Genomic DNA, 21,710 nt, shown 5'->3' with positions numbered 1-21,710 from the left:
CTTTTTTTTTTTTTTTGAGTTTAAGTCTCATTCTATCACCCAGGTTGGAGTACAGTGGTACACTCATGGCCACTGCAGCCTCAACTTGCTGGGCTCAGTTGATCCTTCTACCTCAAACTTCTGAGAACCACAGGCGCGTGCCACCACACCCAGCTAATGTTTTTATTTATTGTAGAGACGAGGTCTCACCAAGTTTCAAACCCCTGGACTCAGGCAATCCTCTTGCCTCTGCCTCCTAAAGTGCTGGGATTACAGACGCGAGCCACCGCGCCTGGCCTCACAGCCGGGTTGTTAATCATGACTACAATGGGAAATCGCATGGACGCTTGTGTCCTGCCTTCCTGAGTGATGGGACTTGTCAGAAATTCCCAGGTGATGCTAATATGCAGCCAATATTCACAACTACTGCTCTTCAGCCTGGTGCCTCTATTAATGTGACTCAAGATGTTTTTGGATTAATGTCACTGTGTTCTCACAAGTACCTTTCTTTCTAGGTCATAACAGTCAACACCAGCTGTCAAAGTGATCCACTGAATCCAGAACCAGGGGAAAATGACATCTCAGAAGAAGAGAGGTGCAGCAAGAACTGGCTCACGGTGTCCAAATTTAGTCAGATAAGTATGTAATAGTCTACAGTCTTTGATCCCCACAACCCTGGTAGAATTTTCTCAGGGTCTGATCTTTAGACCATTGGCGGTCTCTGCTGTTCTTTCAAGTGGAGTTGAGGGAACAAGAAGGTGGCAACACATTCTTAGAAAAATAGCTCATTTCTGTTTTTAATTTTTATGTAAGGGGCAAAATTTCATTTGTTTGAAAGAAATCTTGAGAAGATAAGATTTAGATAGCCTCTTATATTAAAGCTGTTGAACTCGATGCAGCGTGTATTCCCCAGAGAATGTTCATTTAGTTTGATTTATGAGATAGGAGATTGTCTGATTTCACAAATTGTCAAGGTACATGTGACACTGATATGAACCCTTACAGAACATTCAGTGGGTTGACTTGTATCTGGTTATTTACTACTGCTTACACGTAGCATTTGTTCTATGAGCAAATATCCCTTAAGCTTAATAAAGGCATTTGTAGAAGAGAGAAGACAGATCAGGCAGCTAGGAATGAAGACTATAAACTGCATGGAATGAGAAATAAGTCTGGTCAGGTAAGATCAATGATCACAACTTTGGACTTCTTGTGTTAGATAAGAGACCTTTGCCAATTATTCAACAGAAAGGAGTATGCAATTAAGGCATCATACAGTTTTAAAAAGATTTAAAATACTAAACTTAAGGTACAAATAGACATTGTATTGAAATTTATGCTATTGTGTTTCTTATAAATTCTGCTTGCTTTTATGGTTAGTGGTTCCCAGCCAAGGGGTGATTTTACGTATCCCCCTGCACCCTCTCTATGAGATACTTGGCAATGTTTGGGGACATTTTGTTTGTCACAACTAAATTGTGGGGCAGGAGAGGGGAATGCTTTTGGCATCAAATGGGTAGAGTCCAGGAATGCTGCCACATCCTACAATGCATGACATAGCCCTTCCCCCTGCAAGGAATTATCCAGCCCAAAATGTCAGTGCTCAGGTGGAGAAACCATGATTTATGTTTAAGAAATACTCGATTGTCTGTTAAATCACTGAGAATCAAGTGGACTCTAAGCTGAAAGAGACATTAGAAATTAAATTATTCAGAACCCATTCAATTTATAGATATGGCTCAAGAGCTTAATTGCCTTGCTTTAAATTACAGTTTACTAGAGCTCATAAACTTGAATCAATCAAATCCCATACCTAAAGACATAATTCTTGGACCGATTATAATTATATTCATTTTATTGTCATATTTACATTATATATATTTTAAATAAATAGTATAATCTATGTTCAGGTTATTATATATCATTCTTACATAAATTATTTAAGTACTTTCCAATGAATTTCAAACAGAGAAAGATACAAGTGGCAGGAGGTTTCTGGGCTAGATTCTCATTAAGTCAGATGATGAGAGGGGGAGGTAAAGGTGAGAAAATAAGCTGATCCTGAGTGCCCAGCTAATCTGAGTGAGTAATGAGGCCCACTGTCTTCCTTGAACCTCGTCCAGAGTTGAAAAGTTTATTTTTTTTGAAACATGTCCGAGTTAAGAATTAATTGAAAAAGAATTTTAAAAAACTAAAGTTTATGCCCTGTCAGGTAGCTCTCTTTAAATACAAAAAGTAAAGTTCTGAAGAAATCAACTATGAAAAGAAGAAATATATACTTAGCTTTCCCTATAGGTATTTTAATTATAAGACCTTGTTATCATCGATACCATAGTTATCATAATTTTATGATATTCCAATATTGCAAGGAATATCATATATGAAATTTTATGACTTTCCAAATTTTTTTGACACTTCTTATAGACTTTTTTTTTTTTACAGCACAAAATCATTAGGAAAAAAAAAGTTTGAGACCAGCCTGGTGAGACCTCATCTCTACAATTAAAAAAAAAAAAATGAGCTTGACATGGTGGTTTTTGCCTGTAGTTCCAGAAGGCTGAGGCAGAAGGGTCACCTGAGCCCAGCAGGTCAAGGCTGTGGTGGTCATGAGCGGGTCACTTCACTCTAGCCTGGGCGACAGAGTGAGACTCCAACTCCAAAAGAAAATGCAACTGTTACTTCCTATACTTAGTCAGGATTCCTAGTATGTATTATTCTCGGAATTAATTCAACTGAGTATTTATTAAATAATTATTACGCACCTACTGTATGCAATAACTCTGTAGGTACTATCTATAAAAAAAGATAAGAATAATGTTCCTAATCATACTTTTTAAGAAAAGGCCAAAATTAAATCTATTTATTTGATGGCATTTCATTTTAGCTTTCTTTTGTTGTTTTTTTTCTTTTTAAGTAGCCTACTGTGATGGTTGATACAGTTGCTAAGGAAGGATTCTAAACAATTTGGAATTGAAATTTTACATAATTAATTAATATATTTTGTGAGTTAGCATCTCATTCTGTCACCTGGCCGGAGTGCAGTGGCACATTCTCAGCTCACTGCAGCCTCGACCTCCTGGTTTCGGCAATCCTCTCACTTCAGCCTCCCAAGTAATTGGGACTACAAGTGAGTGCCACTACACCTGGCTAACTTTTTGTAGAGACGAAGTCTCATTATATTGCCAGGCTAAATTTAATATGTTTTAAATAAAGCTTGGGCAATAGGGTGCAGAAGAAGGTAAATGTAAAAAAAATTACTAAAGGTGTTGTTCTATAAGAGGACAGATTATGGATCATTTAATTCCTAACTTTGATAGAGAAGGGTAAGTTTTTATAAGTGTAAAAGTAACTACAGAAAAATAGAAATAGACTATATAGCTTCCAACCTCTTAAGAAAAAACAAGATAAAGGAAACTTGGTAAAACTTGCTAAAAACAGAAACAGAAAACTATATCCAAGTTTAAATGAATGTACTGTGTTCAGCTTTGTCTATTTGGGAGCTGTGATTTGAATGTAACACATTTTCATGTATTTTATAATTTTTTTTCTTCCTTTTTACAAGGTCTAGAACCTTATATATATCAAAAAATGAAAACTAAAGAAATTGAACAACGTGCTGTACAAGTCAGCGCTTACCTAAAGCAGTCCCAAGAGGTAAAAATATTTTGATAGTTTTTTTTTAAAAAATCAAGTATGCTATGCTCTCTTGGCTATGCTCGTTTTACCTTTATGTCCCTTAATTGGTTTCTGTTATCTGTTGGCATTCAATTTAATCTTTGTTTTGAAACTATGCTTAGTTGAATCCCTGCTCTGTTTTTTGTTTTTGTTTTTACTCCCCCCCCCACATTAGTCTTTCTTTGTCTTTCTTTTTTATGCGATTTACCTATCTACTCAATAATTGATCCTGGGGAGGCTTAGCATGCACGAGAAAGAATTCAGGAATCTTTGAACTGTTTTCAAATATATGGAAGTTGTCATGTCGAAGAAAAATAAGATATTTTCTATACACTTTTAAGAGGTAGATCTAGAATCAACATATAGAAGCTACTGGGAGAGACAGATTTCAACCCAATCTGAGGAGCAATTTTTAGCAATTGGAGCTTTCCAAGCATGGAATGGGTTATTTCTGGAAGTAGTGAGTCCTTTGCTAGTGCCATCAGTCAAGCATAGACTGAACAAACCTCCTTGCAGGCATGATGGAGGGTGTTTAAGCATTGCAGGGTAAAGGACTCAGTGTTTCTTGAGTGCTGAGATTCTCTGTTTTTTGCAGTCTGTTTTTCTTACCATCTACAAATACGTGCCTTGTTTTAGTGTCATCCGCCACGTGGGAAGTGTGACTAGTTAGAGTAACCCAAGAAACCTAATTTTAAGTCTTCATTTGAATATTATCTGTTTGAATCGGAGAACTGTTGAAACATGACCTGTATGAATGTATACTAACAATGTCAGATGTTTTTGTAGGAATAGACTTTGAGAAAGTTTTTGAAAGTAAAATGTAAGACTCCTTGAGGATAATTGAAGGCAGAGACTCACCTGTGTTCAAATCTGGCCCTGCCACTTTGTGCATCTCAAAGCCATGTACGTCGATTAATTCTCTAGTTTCATTAACTGTATCTCTAAAATGGGACCAGTGCCACCCTTATGAGATTCTTGACAGTGGACAACAAAAATAACATTATGAAAATGGCTTGAGTATAGTAAGTCTCAAGAAATAGTAGTTGAATTTGAATAGGAAATACAATGAGATAAAGTCAAGGTAGCATTATTTTAAATAACCATCATCTCCTGGAATGATAATTGACTGAAGACAGGACTGATGATGTCATGATCTATGTTGTCTGTCAATTTGTACCTTCTGTCTTTCATGTCATTAACTGATTTTATATATAAGTCCTATTTCTGTGAAAACTGTCATATATTACATTTTATCTTTGATGTTTCCTTAAAAGTAATTTTATTCTGTTCAAGTCCATCAACACATTGTGTGTACACTGATATTGTACTCATATTAGGCATCCTTCTAGCTTGGGTTTAGTATGCTTATTAAAAGAGAAATATTGAGCTAGAAGAAGGAAAAAGAAATATTCTCCAAAGAGCGTGTTTTGCAAACACGTTACTGGAAACTTGTGGTGGAAGTATGTTGGGTGCTCATGGAATGGCCTCTCCCTTTGCTCAGGATCCAAGTGAAAACTCTTTGTGGAATTCCAGGAGCACCAGCCTCAACAGGAACTCCCTGTGAGTATTTTTGTATGTGTCTCTCTTTAAAGCGTCTTTGGCTTCTATTTTTTTGACCAGATTAGGAACAGAAAAGAAAAGGAAAAAACGTGCATGTCAAATGACAGTATTTTTCTTTTGTTATCAAGAATGAAAACAATTTCTTCTCCATGTTTTTCTGTTTCTGGCAACAAGATATCACTTGAGTACCTTTTAAGATGATAGTGAAGCAGGGTGCAGTGGTTTATGCCTGTCATCCCAGAACTTTGCGAGGCTGAGGCAAGAGAATCGCTTGAACCCAGAGGTTCGAGAACAGCCTAGGTAACATAGTGAGACCTTGTCTTTCCAAAAAGTAAAAAAAAAAATTAGCTGGGTAGCCATGTGTGGTGGTATGTGCCTGGAATCCCAATTGAGGTAGGAGGATCACTTGAGCCCAGAAGGTTGAGGCTGCACTGAGCCGGGATAGGGGATTGTGCCACTGCACTCCAGCCTTGGTGATGGAATGAGACCTTATCTCAAAAAAACTCCACAAAACAACAAAAAATCCAACAACAACAGCAAAGCCCCCCAAAATAACATAATGAAACATGCTCTTACAGTAAATTAAACATTTGCCTTTTCAGTGTCAAAAAACACACATGGAATGATGATTATCATATCTTTTTGGAAAGATAAGATTGTGAATTTGCATTAAAGAATAGAAATAAATCTGTCTTGTTTAAAGAAACAGACTTAGACCGAACACCTGATTATGTTTAAGATTTAGTTTTAAAAGTAATTCTTTTTCCCCCCAATTTTTTCCTTTTAGCTTATGAGATTTATCTTTCTTATTTTTGGATTCTCAGTTACATCCTAATAGTCCAAGCAATAACTGAGAAAGATTTGGGAGGTGGGAACCAGGTAGATGGGATGGAGAGAGAGAGAATGTAAAGAAACCCCATGGTTGTGGACTTGAGTATGCGGGAATTTTATTTATTTAGAGAAATAAAATTTGAAAGCCAACCAAGAAAAGGTTATTCTCTTTTGCTTGTAGGGTTTTCTGGATCTTTCTAGTTGCATTATCAAATTAACTATCTATACAGCTACTGGGGCAGATTCAAAGTCATCTACTCTGCAGAAGGGCCAGTCGATATCCAGCAGGTAGAAGGTGCCCTCGGTTTGCAGTCAGCTCTATTGGGGAAGGTCTTTCTCTGGAACTTCCTTCATGGTCTCTGTGCAACCCTGCCTCCAGACTTAAAGGACACATGACTTTCTCCTCCCAAAGGTTCAGTAGTTTGTGCCCATGCAGAGTAGTGGGTATTGCAGCATGAAATTAAACAATAATTGTAATTGTATTTTCTTCCCTAAGGATTTTAAATACTGAAGATATTCTTTGAATGCATTTGTTCAGACTTGCCTGTGGCCACTTGTGCACTTGAGCAGGGCAAGTAACAATTTCAAGAGAGCTAATTTCAGCTTGTGAACATTTAGGGGCCACGTGGGCTAATGAAACTGATTTGTAGGCTTGTCCAGAGACACTCATAGACTCATTTGTAGGCATCTGCTTTGCATAGTTCAGGAACCCTTTAGTTTAATCAATCCAGAACAACACAAACACAGTTCAATCTTACATATGTTGTATGATCACATAGCTAATTAAAAAAAACTGCTTTTCAATTAGCTTAGGGTTTACACAGTAAATGACTTTCACAAATGATGCTTATTTTTCTATGAAAATAATATAGGGCTATAAACTTCCTTATAGATAAAGATAGGGATTAGATGTTATTTTCAAATATATATATTGTCAAGCATTGTTTAACGACAAGGATACATTCTGAGAAATGCATCCGTAGGTGATTTCATCATTGTGCAAACATCATAGAGTGTCCTTACACTTACATCATAGAGTGTCCCCACTGCTATACTGGGCTATATGATACCCCCTATTGCTTCTGGGCTACAAACCTGTACAGCATCTTACTGTACTGAATATTGTGGGCACTTGTAACACAATGGTAAGTATTCATGTATCTACACATAGAAAAGGTGCAATAAAATAAAAAATAGTACATGCGTATAGGACATTCATTATGAGTGGTGTTTGCGGGGCTGGACGTTGCTCTGGGTGAGTCAGTGAGTGAGTGGTGAGTAAATGTGAAGGGGACATTACACTACTGTAGATTTTATAAACACTGTATACTTAGGCTACATTAAATCTATAAAAAATTTCTTCAATAATAAATTAAACCTAACACTGTAACTATTTTACTTTATAAATATTTTCAGTTTTTAAACTTTTGACTTTTTTGTACTAACAGCTTACACACCAATGCATTGTAGAGCTGTACAAAAAATTTCTTTCTTTTTTTTTTTTGAGTTGGAGTCTCACTCTGTCACCCAGACTGGAGTGCAGTGGCCACTCCCGGCCACCGCAGCCTCGACCTGCTGGGCTCCGGAGATCCTTCCGCCTCAGCCTTCCGAGTAGCTGGAACTACAGGCACGCACTACCACGCCCAGCTAATTTTAGCTTTATTGTAGAGATGAGGTCTCGCCAAGTTGCCCAGGCGGGTCTCGAACCCACGGGCTCAGGCAATCCACTCACCTCAGCTCCCAAAGGCGCAGGATTACAGGCTGAACCACCAAGCCCGGCAAAAATTTCTTTCTTTATAGCCCATTCTAGAAGCTTTTTTCTACTTTTATGATTTTTATTTGTTTTTTTACTTTCTAAACCTTTTCTTTTTTTTGGTGGGGTTGGAGTCTCACTGTCGCCCAGGCTGAAGTGCAGTGGCATGCTAATGGTCACCACAGCCTCAACCTGCTGCGCTCAGGTGATCCTTCTCCCTCAACCTTCCAAGTAGCTGGAACTACAGTCATGCCCCACCATGCCAAGCTAATTTTTTGGATTTATTGTACAGATGAAGACTCACCATGTTGCTCAGGCTGGTCTTGAATCTGTGGGTTCAGGCAATCCTCCTGCCTCTGTGTCCCAAAGTGCTGGGATTACAGCACTTTTTTCCTTTTTTTTAATTTTTAAACAAAGACAAAAGCACGCATTTTTGTTGTCATGATTGTTTGCTTGTTTGTTTTTTGAGTTGGAATCTCACTCCGTCACCCAGGCTGGAGTGCAATGGCACGCTCATGGCCACTCTAGCGTTGATCTGCTGGGCTCCAGCTATTCTTCCGCCTCAGCCTTCCAATAGCAGGAACTATAGGTACATGCTACCATGCCTGGCTAATTGTTTGATTTATTGTAGAGTCGAGGTTTCGCCATGTTGCCTGGGCTGATTTCGAACCTGCAGGCTCAGGCGATTCACTTGCCTCAGCCTCCCAACGTGCTGGGATTACAGGTTGAGCTACTGAGCCCAGTCTAAGCACACATGTTAATTTAGGCCTATACAGGGTCCAGATCATCAATATTACTCTCTTTCACCTCCACATCTTATTTCACTGGAAGATCTTTTCTGGGGCACTAACACGCATGGAGCTGTCATCTCCTATGATAACAATGTCTTCTTCTGGAATACCTCCTGAAGGACCTGCTTAAAACTGTTGTATAGTTAACTTTTTTTTTAAGTAGAAGACGTACACTCTAAAATAATAAAAAAGAGGATAGTATAGTAAATCAACCAGTACCATAGTTGTTTTTGTTGGATATTATGTTCTATACTCAATAGAATGTGCTATGTTTTTCATGTGACTGATATGACTGGCAGTGCAGTATGTTTACACCAGCATCACCACAAACACATGAGTAATGTGACATTATGACATATGACTATGACGTTATGATGGCTAAGGTGTCACTAGGTGATAGGAATTTTTTAGCTCCATTATAATCTTATGGGACCATCGTCATATGGGCTGTCTGTCGTTATCCTAAATGTTATTACATAGTACATGGCTATATATATATATAAATATACAAACAATTCAATGTTGTTATCATTGCCCGTACTCTTTTTTTTTGATCATTGAAAGATTTAAAGCAGCATTATCTAAACAACTTCATTTTTTTCAAACAGGTTGAGAAGTTCAAATGGAGTTGACAGTAAGTTTTTGTATTTAAATGTTTTATTTTTTCATGTTATTAATAATGTGATCCACTGTCCTGCTGAGATTTTTTATCATTCCTGGAATTGTATTTATGATTTTTATCTACTGTACAGTGTGGAAAGTTCAGTAGAAAAATAGAAAGTTGAATATCATTCTCTGGACAAATTGAGACTGATGTTTGGTTTGAAATTTTTGGAATGACCTGTTTTTGACTGAGTTTTCCATTTTCTTTTTGAGTGAGGGTATAACCACTGTGCTATTTTAGACCGTTCACCCATTCTTACTGTCATTTTTTTTTACATATTGCTCATTAGCAGCCATTCTTAAGATTGCATGTGGATGCCTTGTCCTGTGTGGTTTCAGTAAGACTGTATGCCTCAAATGGCTAAATAGAGCTAGGTCATGTGAGACAGCTCCCTGGTAAAGCTACTCTCTGGAGCTACTTTCAAAGTTTACCACAGTCTACGAACTCCTTTCCATATTCTTGACCTCTTGATGGAAATTGCACACCTTCGTCTCCTACATCTTACTCCATCTCACCGTCTCAGAGTTTCAGTACCTCCTTTGCAGTTGATTCCTTCTCAAGTCCCTAACAAATTTAAGTCATTTTCTATGCAAAAAAAAGGTCTTTTTCTTGATTAACTAGATTTCAAGCTGCTGCTCCTATCCCTTGCCTCCAAATTAATTGAAAAAGCAATAAAAGTAGCTCTTTAGCTTATGGTATCTGTCCTTATCGCTCTCTTGAAACTCCATGTCAACGTCTAAGTCACATGACCTCTTTTCAGTCCTCACTGAACTGTCTTTGATGTTGACTGTTTTTCCTTCTTAGTACTCTCTGCTTTCTCAGTTTCCTTGAGACCCTTCTTCTATGGCTGGTTTTCTAGTTTTTTTGTTGACTTGCTGTTGATCTTTCTGATAGCTGCCTCTTCCTTCACTCAAGTTGGACATCTTAGTCATTTGTGATCCCATTTCCACCTCATTCCTCTTAGCCATCAACCTGGCCTTCTAACTCCATTCTAACTCCCACCCTGGCACACATTTTTAAAGCAGTTTTCATCTTCTTCGCTACTTCTACCTTAAAACCACCAACATTTATTTTCCTAATTGAAAATATATACTTTCATTTGCTCTTTCAGTTCTTGTTAGCATTCTGGTTGGATTCTCCCTCTTTAAACTTTCTTGTGTATTGGAATTGTCGGTATTTATTTATTTATCATTTTTAATTTTTGAATTGGGGTCTCACTCTGTTGCCCAGGCTGAAGTGCAGTGACCCAATCAAGGCTCACCTTAGCCTTGACCTCCTAGGCTCAGGCCATCCTGCCTCAGCTTCCCTAGTAGCTGGGACTACAGGCGCACACTGCCACACGCCACTCATTTTTTGATTTTTTTTTTTTTTATAGTGATGAGGTCTCATTGTGTTGCCTAGGCAGGTTTCAAACTCATGGGCTCAAGCGATCCTCCTGCCTTGGCCTCCTGGAATGTTGGAATTGCAGTCATGAGCCACCATGCCCGACTGGAATTCTCTTTTTGAAAGATAAATGATCTACTCACATAGAAGCCTTCAATGGCTCACCATCACCGAGAGAGAGACCGCCAACCCTGAGTCCTTCTCAGTGCTCTGGGCAGCCTGATCTCAGTGCAGGTTTCCAGCCTCACATTCATGATCCTTTTCATTCATTGTTTCTGCTTTGCCAGAAATGACCAACCACTTCTTACACCTCCATGTAGAGGTTTAAAATGTATCTCAATGTTCCCACACCCTCCTTCCTCATCTCAGGAAATGGCAACTCTGTCCTCCTAGTTCCTGAGGCTAAAGTCTTGCAGTCATATTTTTCTCTCATTTTTTCACGTTCCCTACATCCTATTCATCAGTAATCCTTCAGCATATGTCAAGCATCTGGGAACCTACCAAAGCACAGGCTGGGGTGGTGCTAGGAGGTGGAGTCACCTCATAAGCCCCGCCCCTCGCCGCCCCGCCCCGCCCCTCGAGGGCGCCTTCTTAGCACGTTCTTCCGCCCCTTTTCTGCGCACTTCCTTTTTTCCGCCATCTTGGTGTGCGCGGTAGACTCCGTTGCTCGCCATGGCTTCTCGCAAGACTTTCGGCATAAAGTGATTTCTAGCCAAGAAACAAAAGCAACATGGTCCCGTTCCCCAGTGGATTAGGATGCACAACTCCAAGAGGCGACATTGGAGAAGAACCAAGCTGGATCTGTAAGGAATGGCATGAGACGACACACCTTTATGCTGTAGCGAGGTCACCATTTTATCATATCAAGTTGAAGGTGTCGCCACAATCTGGACCGTTGGGCATGTTTTTATTGGGGAAATGACTTTTCTCTTTGTTTATATGTTCTGTACTAGTACACAGGCTTAGTACTCAATATGTGAAACTTTTGAAAAAAGTTATTACTTTGCTACTTCCACATAACTTCGTATTTTAAGTCACCATCAACTCTTCCTTGGCTTCCAGTATGATCTCCAAACTGTTGCTAACGGTCTGTTTCCAGAAAGCAGACAGAATAATCCTTTTTAAACTGAAAGCTGAAGGAAGTCACTCTTTTGCTCCAATGGCGTTCCATCTCACATCGCAAAAGCGGAGTCCAAACACAGTCTCTATGGCTCGGTGGTTCCACTTCTCCACAACCTCGGTGCATTTCACTCCGGCCACACTCTACTCCTTAAACGCAGCAAACGTGACTTTGCCTCAGGGTGCTGGCACCATTACCTAGAATGCTCTTCATTTATCCATGTGGGTATCCACTCCCTCTTTCAGGTCTGTGCTCAAATTTCACCTTATCAGGGAGGCTTTGCCTAACCACCCTATGTTAGAACAGCAACTTCCCTGTTCTCCACACTTCCTAACCCTCCTCGTTTGTTGCTCACGCATGCATACACACACAATAGTGCGATATACACTATGTAGTTACTAGTTTATTCATTTTCTATTTCTCTTTACTAGCATTTCCCTTTATCTGTTTTGATTACTTCTCTTGAGCAAAGACCACTGTCTGGCACACAGTAGGTGTTTAATACATGTGTTGAATGAATGTGAATAAGATCTCACAGCTCCTTAAATTGGGAAACCAGGTTGAAACTCAGCTTTATCAGATTCAGATGCCCATACCCTTTAAGTATTTCATACTATTTGTCTATGAAAACCCTACCTTGCAGGTGGAATTAATGTGTTCCCCAAACCTTTGTCTATACCTTTATTGATACACATCACTTCGCAAACTACACTGTGATTATAGTTGCTTGGTTTTCTCTCTTAGTATATTTGCTTTTCCGTAGGATGGGAACCACATCTTATTCACATTGTCCATGCCAACTATGACCTGTAGTCGGAGCTGAATACTTTTATTTTTTTTTAAAGCAACTGGATGAATTCAGAAAGGAAGAGACTTTTTTGCTGATCTTAAGTTTTACCAGTATTCCCCAAAGGAAGTGTTTCTTGCTCCTTTCCTTATCCAGCAACAAGAAGCCAGAGAGACCTGTAAAATTGGGCTCATTATACTGCTTACTCTGCTAGGTATAAAGCAGTTGCCACCATGAGACCAAAATTCTCCACTTTAATTTTGATTTTATGAACTGGCAAAACTGTTGCAAAGGATTTCTCTGGAGCCTTGTAATTTAGGACTGGAGCAGATAGAAGAGGATGAGTTGAACTTGGAGGAGGTGCTCCCAACACACTGTCATTGTGTAACCAAACAAATCCCTTGGTGCTGTAGTATCCACTGTCTTCTTTGCTTCTGGCATACAGCTGTTGATGTGTTTTTAAAATCATTTTGTTGTTGTTTTAGGTCAGTGAGGTAGTCTGCTAATAACTTGGTATTAATAACGTCTTTTGATGGGTACTGCATGTTAGTAGGGAGCTCAGAGAATCGTGCTTCTGGGATGTCATGACATGTGATGGGCAGCGGAGTGCCTTCTGCTACCCAGACGTGTAATTGGTTCAGAAGAAATACCTCTTTGAGGCTAATATTACCTGTCTTTCTTCAATTCCCTATATAAATATGTTTGGAGATATTACATTGATGATTGGAAGCTGTCAGGATACCATGTGCAATAATGTGGTTAAAGAATATTAGGCAAGCTTTCTCAAATACCAAGAAGCCATTCTGATTAACCTGTTCAATAATAACTTTGAAGGCAATATATTCATAAGCATGTATTTATCTCTAGCCAAGTAATTAAAATGCCAATCTTCCCTATAATTTCAGAGATCTCAACCTCCTTAAAAAGCCCTCAAGAGCCTCACCATCATTATTCAGGTAAGGACGCATGTGCACATAGACATATCAACTGAGCCAAATGTCTCTGATTTTGCACTTGTAAACAGAAAACATCAATGAATTCAGTATTATTGATATGGTTCTCAATTGGAAAAGTCATTCACTCTGATGGGAAAGAATGTTCACATTTCTTACTTTGCTATTGATTTGGGAAAACAAGTTTTCAGGATTTAAGAGAATTTGGATTTTTGCAAATGGTTTGTATTAGCGAGTTCCAAATTGTGAAGAAGAAAGATGACCTTGAGATCTAAAAGTTCCCTGCAAGCTCGAAGCCAGGGATTTCAGTGTTTTTGGTTGGGGATAAGACAGACCTGAAAGTAGTTCTTTGAGGGAGGATTTTGTACCCTCACTGGGTCCTAAGTGAGCATGGCCACTGAATGAATGCCAACCCCACAGGGTGAGCTCAACAGAGATGTTATTAAACAAAGATGTCAAGGGTCTTGACTCTCTTAAGCAGCATCACTTCACAGTGCTTCAGTTGTCTTTCTTCCAAAGTGGGAATAATTGTGCTTGCCCTTCCTGAGGAACAGTCTGCCAAAGGGCTAGTTGAGAATTAAGAGGAAAACACTTTGAAATGCAAAGCAATATAAACCAGCTGGACTAGTGCCATTGGGTGGTTTCTTGGGGGTCATTGCTCTTAGTGTTGGATGAGATAATACATGAGAGCAAGCCCTTTACACAGTCTAATGCGCAGTGCATGAGTAAGAGCTTATTGGCGCGATAATTACTGTTATAATTATATTGAGGTCATTTGTTGAGAGTCCAGTAATAGACTGCCTTATCCTGAATTCTCTGTGGTGAATAGTGAGTGTTTCAGTGGATTCCAGGCTCCTCATTCGAGGCTCTTATAATTGGGTCTTTCAGTTTGGCAGTAATCTATTATTTTGACTCCAGCTGTCAACTTAAGGAAGTCTCAGGTGAGGAATAATGTAACTCATATTGACTCTGATCTGCTAGGATGTGGCATTTACCAGGAAAATGCAGATCACTTGCTTCTAATTAAGATTGGTCTTCAGCTGTCTCCAGGAAAAGAAGGTGAACTGTGCAAAGTGAACAGTAGGTGTCCCCACAGTCCACTGTGCTTTGGATTTTGCATTGGAAAGGAAAATTGGAGAATAAAGACCACAGAATAAAATGCCATTTAAAAGAAAGTTCCACGTAGGGACGGGCCAGTATGTGATTTGGTATTCAAGAGAGTGGCGGTGGTTAGCCTTATCTCAGACCATGTGATATAATCTCATATAAAATGTTTCTAAGGCTGGCATACCTTTTCTGTTTACGGATAATTTATTTTTAATACTGTATTATAGGTAATATTTTAGATAATGGCAAAACAAGGAGTCTTTGAAATTAAATATCTTAGCATTATATGAATATATTGATGTGAAGAGACTTTCTGTAAATTCAGCTCACTGATGCGTACTGAAAATAGAAAATCTGTTTTTGTTTGCAGCCATTGAAAGGAATAATTTAATGAGGCTTTCTCAGACCATACCATTTACACCAATCCAACTGTTTGGTGAGTAGCGTTTCTACCTTCTTGAGGTTATGCCAGGGCAGAGATATAAAATCTGAGTAACTCAAAGAAGAAACCATGTTCCATTATTTTAGCTGAAAATTTTGTTTTGCTGGTAGTTGTAGTTTAGTGAGTTTCATTTCCTAAAATGAAAAGTCTTGTTAGCTGCCACGGCTAGCATTAGGGACGAAATCTAATTCTATGGGGCTGGGACCTATAATGAGCAGCAGTTGGGAAGAAAGCAATAATGTTGCACCTGGCATTCACCGACTCAAGGCTGGAAGTAAGTAGGAAAGAAAAGAACAAACCAACCATACATAATAAGCACAGAAGAAAGCAATAAATGTCAATATGGTGAAAGCCAACAGGCATCTGAAGAGAAATGCTTTGTGTATTGTTTTTTGTTTGTTTTGTTTTGTGTACACTAATTGCTCTTACCTCAGACTGCAAATGTCATTTTTAAAGACTGGAGTAGTAAAGAAAAACAAGCTCACATTAGCCAAGGATGTCTAAGTTTCTCCGTCTGCAGGGTAAGGCGTGAGCCAATTGACAGCATAACAAGGGCCCCCACACTGTCCCCGCACTGTCGTCGATCTTGAGTCTCCTCACACTGTTCACAGAGGGACAGACCAGGTTGGCTTCTGATTGTTAACGCAGATGCCTTCTCCTTCCACTTGGTTCCATGGCTGGTTTTGCAAATCAGTAACTGCTCTAAAGCGCTAGGGATTTAGAACTCCAGAGAGATCTTCAGTGGCATGTATCTGGGCACCAAGAATAAACATTTGGAAATATGTTACTAAGCATTACTGAGATGTGTTTATTGGTAGGGAATCAGAAGCAAGAGTGAAGGATGGATTCCCTTCTTGGCAAACCAGTACTGTGTTCACCAAAAACACAAAACAAAAAAAAAAATTGAAGCAAAGGTGTTAAGGAGGAATTTGTATAGCAGTTTAGCATTTTGTGTCTAAAATCGTTTTAAGTAGGACTGAGTTTGTATGTAAGGTTCTAGCTCACTTTAGCCATGTTAACATATTTACTTTATTAAGGGAACGTTATTTTCATCCCCATTTTTCTGATGAGGAAAATGAGGCTTTAAGTAATTTGTTCAAAAGCACAAAGGAAGGAAGGAGACACTCTGAGGTAAGACCTTGGTACTATCTGACACCAGCTGGATTAAACCAGGCATTCTCTCAGTAGAGTAATATCACCCCCAAGGGTACAAAAACATTTTTTTTTTTAGGCATAAAGCACAGATCTACATAACAGATATACACTATATTTTAATACATGTTAAGCATTCCCAGTCCAAAAATTCAAAATGCTTCCAGATCCAAGATTTTTTTGAGTGCTAATATGTCACAAGTAGAAAATTCCACACCTGATCTTATGTGATAGGTCACGGTCAAAATGCTGTCAAAACTTTGTTTCATGCACAAAATTGTTTAAAATATTATATAAAATTACCTTCAGGTTATGTATGTAAGGTATATACAAAATATTGGCCAAGTGCGGTGACTCAGACCTATAATCCCAGCACTTTGGGAGGTGGAGGCGAGAGGATTGCCTGAGCTCAGGGGTTCAAGACCAGCCTGAGCAACATCGTGAGACTTTTGTCTCTACAACCCATCAAAAATTGGCATGGCGGCACATGCCTGTGGTTCCAGCTACTTGGAAGGCTGAGGTGGAAGGATCGCCTGAACCTGGTAGGTGAGCCCCAGTAGAGAGTGCCACCGCACTCCAGCCTGGGCAACATAGTGAGATGCCAACTCAAAAAAAAAAAAAAAGGTATATAAAAAACTTCAATGAATTTCTGTTTAAACTTGGTTCCCGTCCCCAAGAATTCTCATTATATATATTTACATATTCAAAAAATATGAAAACAATTCAAAATTTGAAACACTTATGGTCCCAAAGCTTTTTGGATAAAGGATACTCAGCATGTATTAATATGTCATGAGAAGAACCATTTGTTTCTAATGGTTGTTTCTATTGTCTAATAAGATTCTTTAGGGGAATAATAATGACCAACACTAGGTTAATAATCTCTTTAGAAGTATTTGTCTTTAACAGAAGAAGCATATCCTTACTACTTTTGATTTTATTGTTATGGCCTTCAGTAAGAACAACTTAATTCTTGTGTGTTCTCTGATACTTTGTTTCTTTTCCCTCCCCACATTTACAAGGTAATACATAATATGGAAACATGGGCAGATCTGTGTCCTTATTCTGTTCTTGTTCCTGCTTATCCTATCCTCCTCTGATCTTTGGGCAACTAAACCAATTCTGACTTGATATTTGGGATACTGTCCATGTCACAGACATGGTGATGCTATTGAACTCCTCATCTTCCCTTTTCATTGCAGCTGGAGAAGAAATAACTGTCTACAGGCTGGAGGAGAGTTCTCCATTGAACCTTAGTAAAAGCATGTCCTCTTGGTCCCAGCGTGGGAGAGCTGCAATGATCCAGGTGTTGTCCCGAGAGGAGATGGATGGGGGTCTCCGCAAAGCCATGAGGGTCATCAGCACTTGGTCAGAGGATGACATTCTGAAGCCAGGACAGGTTTTCATTGTGAAGTCATTTCTTCCTGAAGTTGTGCAGACATGGCATAAAATCTTCCAGGAAAGTACTGTACTTCATCTTTGCCTCAGGGTAAGTCTGAAACTCAGAGACCCATAACCCAGAGGGACAGGGTGAAGAAAAGAGATGTGGCTATATTCTTTTCTAAGTCCATTATCTTCAATCCAAAGAGAAACCTATTATTTTTTAGAGGTAGTAGTTTTTCTTATTTTTGCTTTGTGGGACTTTTGCTTTTGGGGTAGAGAGTAGTGGGAGCGGAATAAGGCTAAAAATTACATTTGGGCAATCTCTAGTAATTTATGATGATAGGTGTGTTATAGTAAACCAGCATTTTTGCCTTTGGAAGGCTGAGGTGAGTGGATTGCCTGAGCCTGCGGGTTTGAGACCCGTCTGGGCGACTTGGCGAGACCTCATCTCTACAATCAATCAAAAATGAGCCGGGCGTGGTAGTGCGCGCCTGTAATTCTGGCTACTCGGAAGGCTGAGGCGGAAGGATCGCCGGAGCCTAGTGGGTAGAGGCTGCGGTGGCCGGGAGCGGCCACTGCACTCCAGTCTGAGCGACGGAGTGAAACTCCAACTCTCAAAAAAAAACAACAAAAAAACCAGTATTTTTTATCAATGCTCCCTGTTTTGTAGGAAATTCAACAACAAAGAGCTGCTCAAAAACTGATCTATACATTCAACCAAGTAAAACCACAAACTATTCCCTACACGCCAAGGTAAGGAAATCTTGGCACCCTGGCTTTTCATTTTAAGTAGAAATTCCTACTTAGCGCATTAGTCATGAGACATCAGACCTATGGGGAAATTCCTCATGACCTTAGTTTTTAGTTCTTTCTTCCATAATTTTGGATATTGGAAAAGGAAAATTAGACATTCCCTGGATACCTTGGCTTAAATCACTGAACTTACATAAGTAGAAAAATGAAGTTTAGGCAGAAGCCGTGCTAACATTTTAATTATGTGAAACAGACAGATCCTAGGTGTAGTTACTAATGTCCAGGAACATTAGGGCAGAAAAAAATTTCTGTTGTAAACATGATTTCTTCTCAGAATATCTTATAGAAGTTATAAACTTTGTGAGAATGAACTCTTTGTTACTTTCACTTGAGTGTCTTCATACACTTGTATTCATTAATCCAAACAGATAATAATTTGGTACTGAGGAATTATAGTAAAGCTTTATTGTTTCATTTTACAAGGAATTTTACAGAGCACAGCAAGAAAAATTGGGTTTGGTACTCATAAAATATGAGTTTCCTCAGAGGGAAAAGTAGCAGGTCAGCATGGGGAAAATACTCTCAACCTTTACATTCCACCCTGTCCTTAGAAAAGGCAGGGCATATTCACTGAGGCTACATCATATCAGAGTTAGGTAATCTCTCCTGCTGTTGCCTATTCATTAAGGTCAATCCCACTTTTGCTGTCTTGTGGTAGATCAATGGCCTCTTTTCCCCCAACAGGTTCCTGGAAGTTTTCTTAATCTACTGCCATTCAGCCAACCAATGGTTGACGATTGAAAAGTATATGACAGGGGAGTTCCAGAAGTACAACAACAACAACGGTGATGAAATTACCCCCACCAACACCCTGGAGGAGCTGATGTTGGCTTTCTCCCACTGGACCTATGAGTATACACGGGGAGAGCTGCTGGTTTTAGACTTGCAAGGTGATTGAAGATATAGGACTTGAGTAAGCAAGAATGAGGCAAAGTGTGAAGAGATCTTGTGAGAACCAGGATAGGCAACACATAGAATTGCTTTACCTAGCTTTGAAGGGAGGTGGGGCATTTAATTCAGAGACATTGTACAGTGATGATCATGATATCTACTATATTGTTTCCCACTTAGGAAGGCAAAATGTAGGCAAATGGTTAGCTGCTTAAAATGTAAAGACATGGAAAATTTTGAACAAAATGGGGAATGATTTTTGTACCAAATCTTTCCGTTTTATGGCTTCACTTAAGTCTTACATTCACAATAAAACATAGGCATGCATTCTTACATATAGGAACGTTTAAGTTCTGGGCATTTAAAAAATAATTTTGAGCTCATTGCTTTAGCAATTTATAATTTAACTTGATCTCTTTGCTGTGTTCCTTGTTATAACAGTTCATAGAAGTATACAGTCTGAGAGAGGCGACAGTGCAGTCTTAATTTCATGGAAGCCTTTGATCACATCTCTCAACACCTCACATGTGATTTGTAATCCTCAGCACAAAACAGAGTTATCTCCAGCAGGCTTTCCTTGCAGGAACAGAACAAAATATGTATTAAGGTCAAAGTTTAGTCCTTAGGCTTACTGACTGGAGCTTTGGTTTTAAGTAAGGGATTTAGCCCAGGAACTTTCATAGAAGTTATCTCATTTAATCCCAGAAGCAGCACCTTGTGGTAGATATTATGGGGAATTTAGGCCCAGAAAGTTTAAATAACTTGCCCAAGGTTGCACAGCTACTTAAGGAAGAGCCAGGATGCAGACTAAAGCTGGTCTGGCCATCCGTGTTCTTTTCTTTTCTCTGTACTGTTCTTGTTTCTTTAAGAGTTTCATACCTAGAGGATATAGCCATCTTACGGTTCACTTAAACAACTTGGGTCTTTTTCTTGTCCTCTCTGACTTTCTCAACTCTCCAGTTCTGGGGCTTCTATACAGAAAACCAGGCTTGGCGGCTGGAAAATGTCAGATAAACAGACAATTCCAGGACATTGTGAGCAATGTCCAATAAGACTGCAAAGTCACTTTGATTGAAATTTGTGTCACATGCTCCAGGATGTATGTACACTTTTAAAACTACACGTAAGTACTTTCGTACTTTGAGATTTCTGCTAGTGACAGAGTTGAATTATATTTTTAACCCTCAAACACAGTGTTTTAGGTAGCAATATAAACAAAATTAAAATGACCAAGATGATTCAGCTTTTAAACCAGAAAGTAGTTGATCCGTATAAACCCGGAGCATTGATGCCCAAGGCATCTGTTTTTGTGGCTCAAGTTGGGGAGAGGTTGATTGTTTTCATCTGTATTTGACTGCTTGTGCTTTGAGTTTTGGGTGGAGTTGTTTAAAAAGGAAAAACAGAAGCAAAAAAACAACCAAAGAAAAACTTTAAGGAATTAATGATGACTCTTCAGTGTGTTTTGTATTCCACTTGAATAGGTTTTTGTTTAATGATGTTTATGTTTGGGGATTTTTATGTCTCTTAGTAATCCAGAGTGACATTAAACAGAACAAATGCTGCATTGATGGTCTTGGGGGGAAAAAGGGAATTAACTTTATTCTTTTACTGGGCAATTATGTGAATTGAAGAAATAGGCCACTCCAAACAAACTGTGTCAAAACATTGACTTTCAAAGAAGGGAAGATTGGCCATCATAGAATGAGCTTGATGAAATTTGAGATACTTATCAGAGAGTTTGACCAATTGGCTAGGCCTGAATTTATGAAAGAACGTGAATCCTATAATAGTAATTACAAACAGCTATGTTACTACTGCTACTACTAGCTGACATTTACTAAGTACTTATTTTGTGCCAGGCACTTGGCTAAAGACTTATATGCATTATTATATTTAATGTGCACCAAGGTGGAGAGGGGAAATGGGAAAAACAGAATGTGTTTTTTAAATCTCATAATGGTTTTTGATTCAGTTTTATATGGTGCTTAACTTATTTCTATTTCTAGACTTTGGAGAGATGTTGTGCACTCCCTGGGTGGTGGGAGTGGAGACTGAGACACTCAGGAGCAGCAGTTAGGAAGGGGAGCTCTGGAGTCACAGTGCTGGAGTCTGACTCCTGGCTCCACCATGAATTAGCTGTGTGACTTGGGAAGTGACCATCTCAAGTCCCACCTCCCTTATTTGTAAATGGGGAAAATCACATTTTGCACTGAAGTCATAAGATTGTTAAGGGGCTGGGATGAGATCAGCTCCTGACACAAAACCCTCAATAGGTGTTCTTGTTGTTGTTAGTATTAGTCTTTCTGTGGCTCTTTAAAGTGGAGGGGAGTCTCCCCTCAGCTATGAGACCCTGGTGGTGCTGCAGAGACTGCAGCTTGGTCTGTGCAGAATAAGACCCTGATCAACATGATGTGGCTCCTTACTGC

At 39.1% G+C, this 21,710-nt stretch overlaps 1 protein-coding gene across 1 annotated transcript in view; it reads left to right on the top strand.

Annotated features, from left to right (window-relative positions):
• TRPM6 (transient receptor potential cation channel subfamily M member 6) overlaps window positions 1-21,710 on the top strand; it is a 156,527-nt gene that overhangs the window by 121,610 nt on the left and 13,207 nt on the right. Inside the window, exons 27-35 of the mRNA XM_008074369.1 lie at window positions 495-618; window positions 3,542-3,633; window positions 5,156-5,214; window positions 9,198-9,223; window positions 13,449-13,499; window positions 14,974-15,039; window positions 17,400-17,686; window positions 18,251-18,333; window positions 19,078-19,283. Of these exons, the coding sequence (XP_008072560.1) occupies window positions 495-618; window positions 3,542-3,633; window positions 5,156-5,214; window positions 9,198-9,223; window positions 13,449-13,499; window positions 14,974-15,039; window positions 17,400-17,686; window positions 18,251-18,333; window positions 19,078-19,283 (994 nt within the window). The remainder of the gene's footprint in view (window positions 1-494; window positions 619-3,541; window positions 3,634-5,155; window positions 5,215-9,197; window positions 9,224-13,448; window positions 13,500-14,973; window positions 15,040-17,399; window positions 17,687-18,250; window positions 18,334-19,077; window positions 19,284-21,710) is intronic.

This window comes from Carlito syrichta, unplaced genomic scaffold (assembly GCF_000164805.1).
Source record: "Carlito syrichta isolate Samal-C Ts95f unplaced genomic scaffold, Tarsius_syrichta-2.0.1 Scaffold316420, whole genome shotgun sequence".
NCBI lineage: Eukaryota > Metazoa > Chordata > Mammalia > Primates > Tarsiidae > Carlito > Carlito syrichta.
This window is presented reverse-complemented; position numbering and strand designations above follow the sequence as displayed.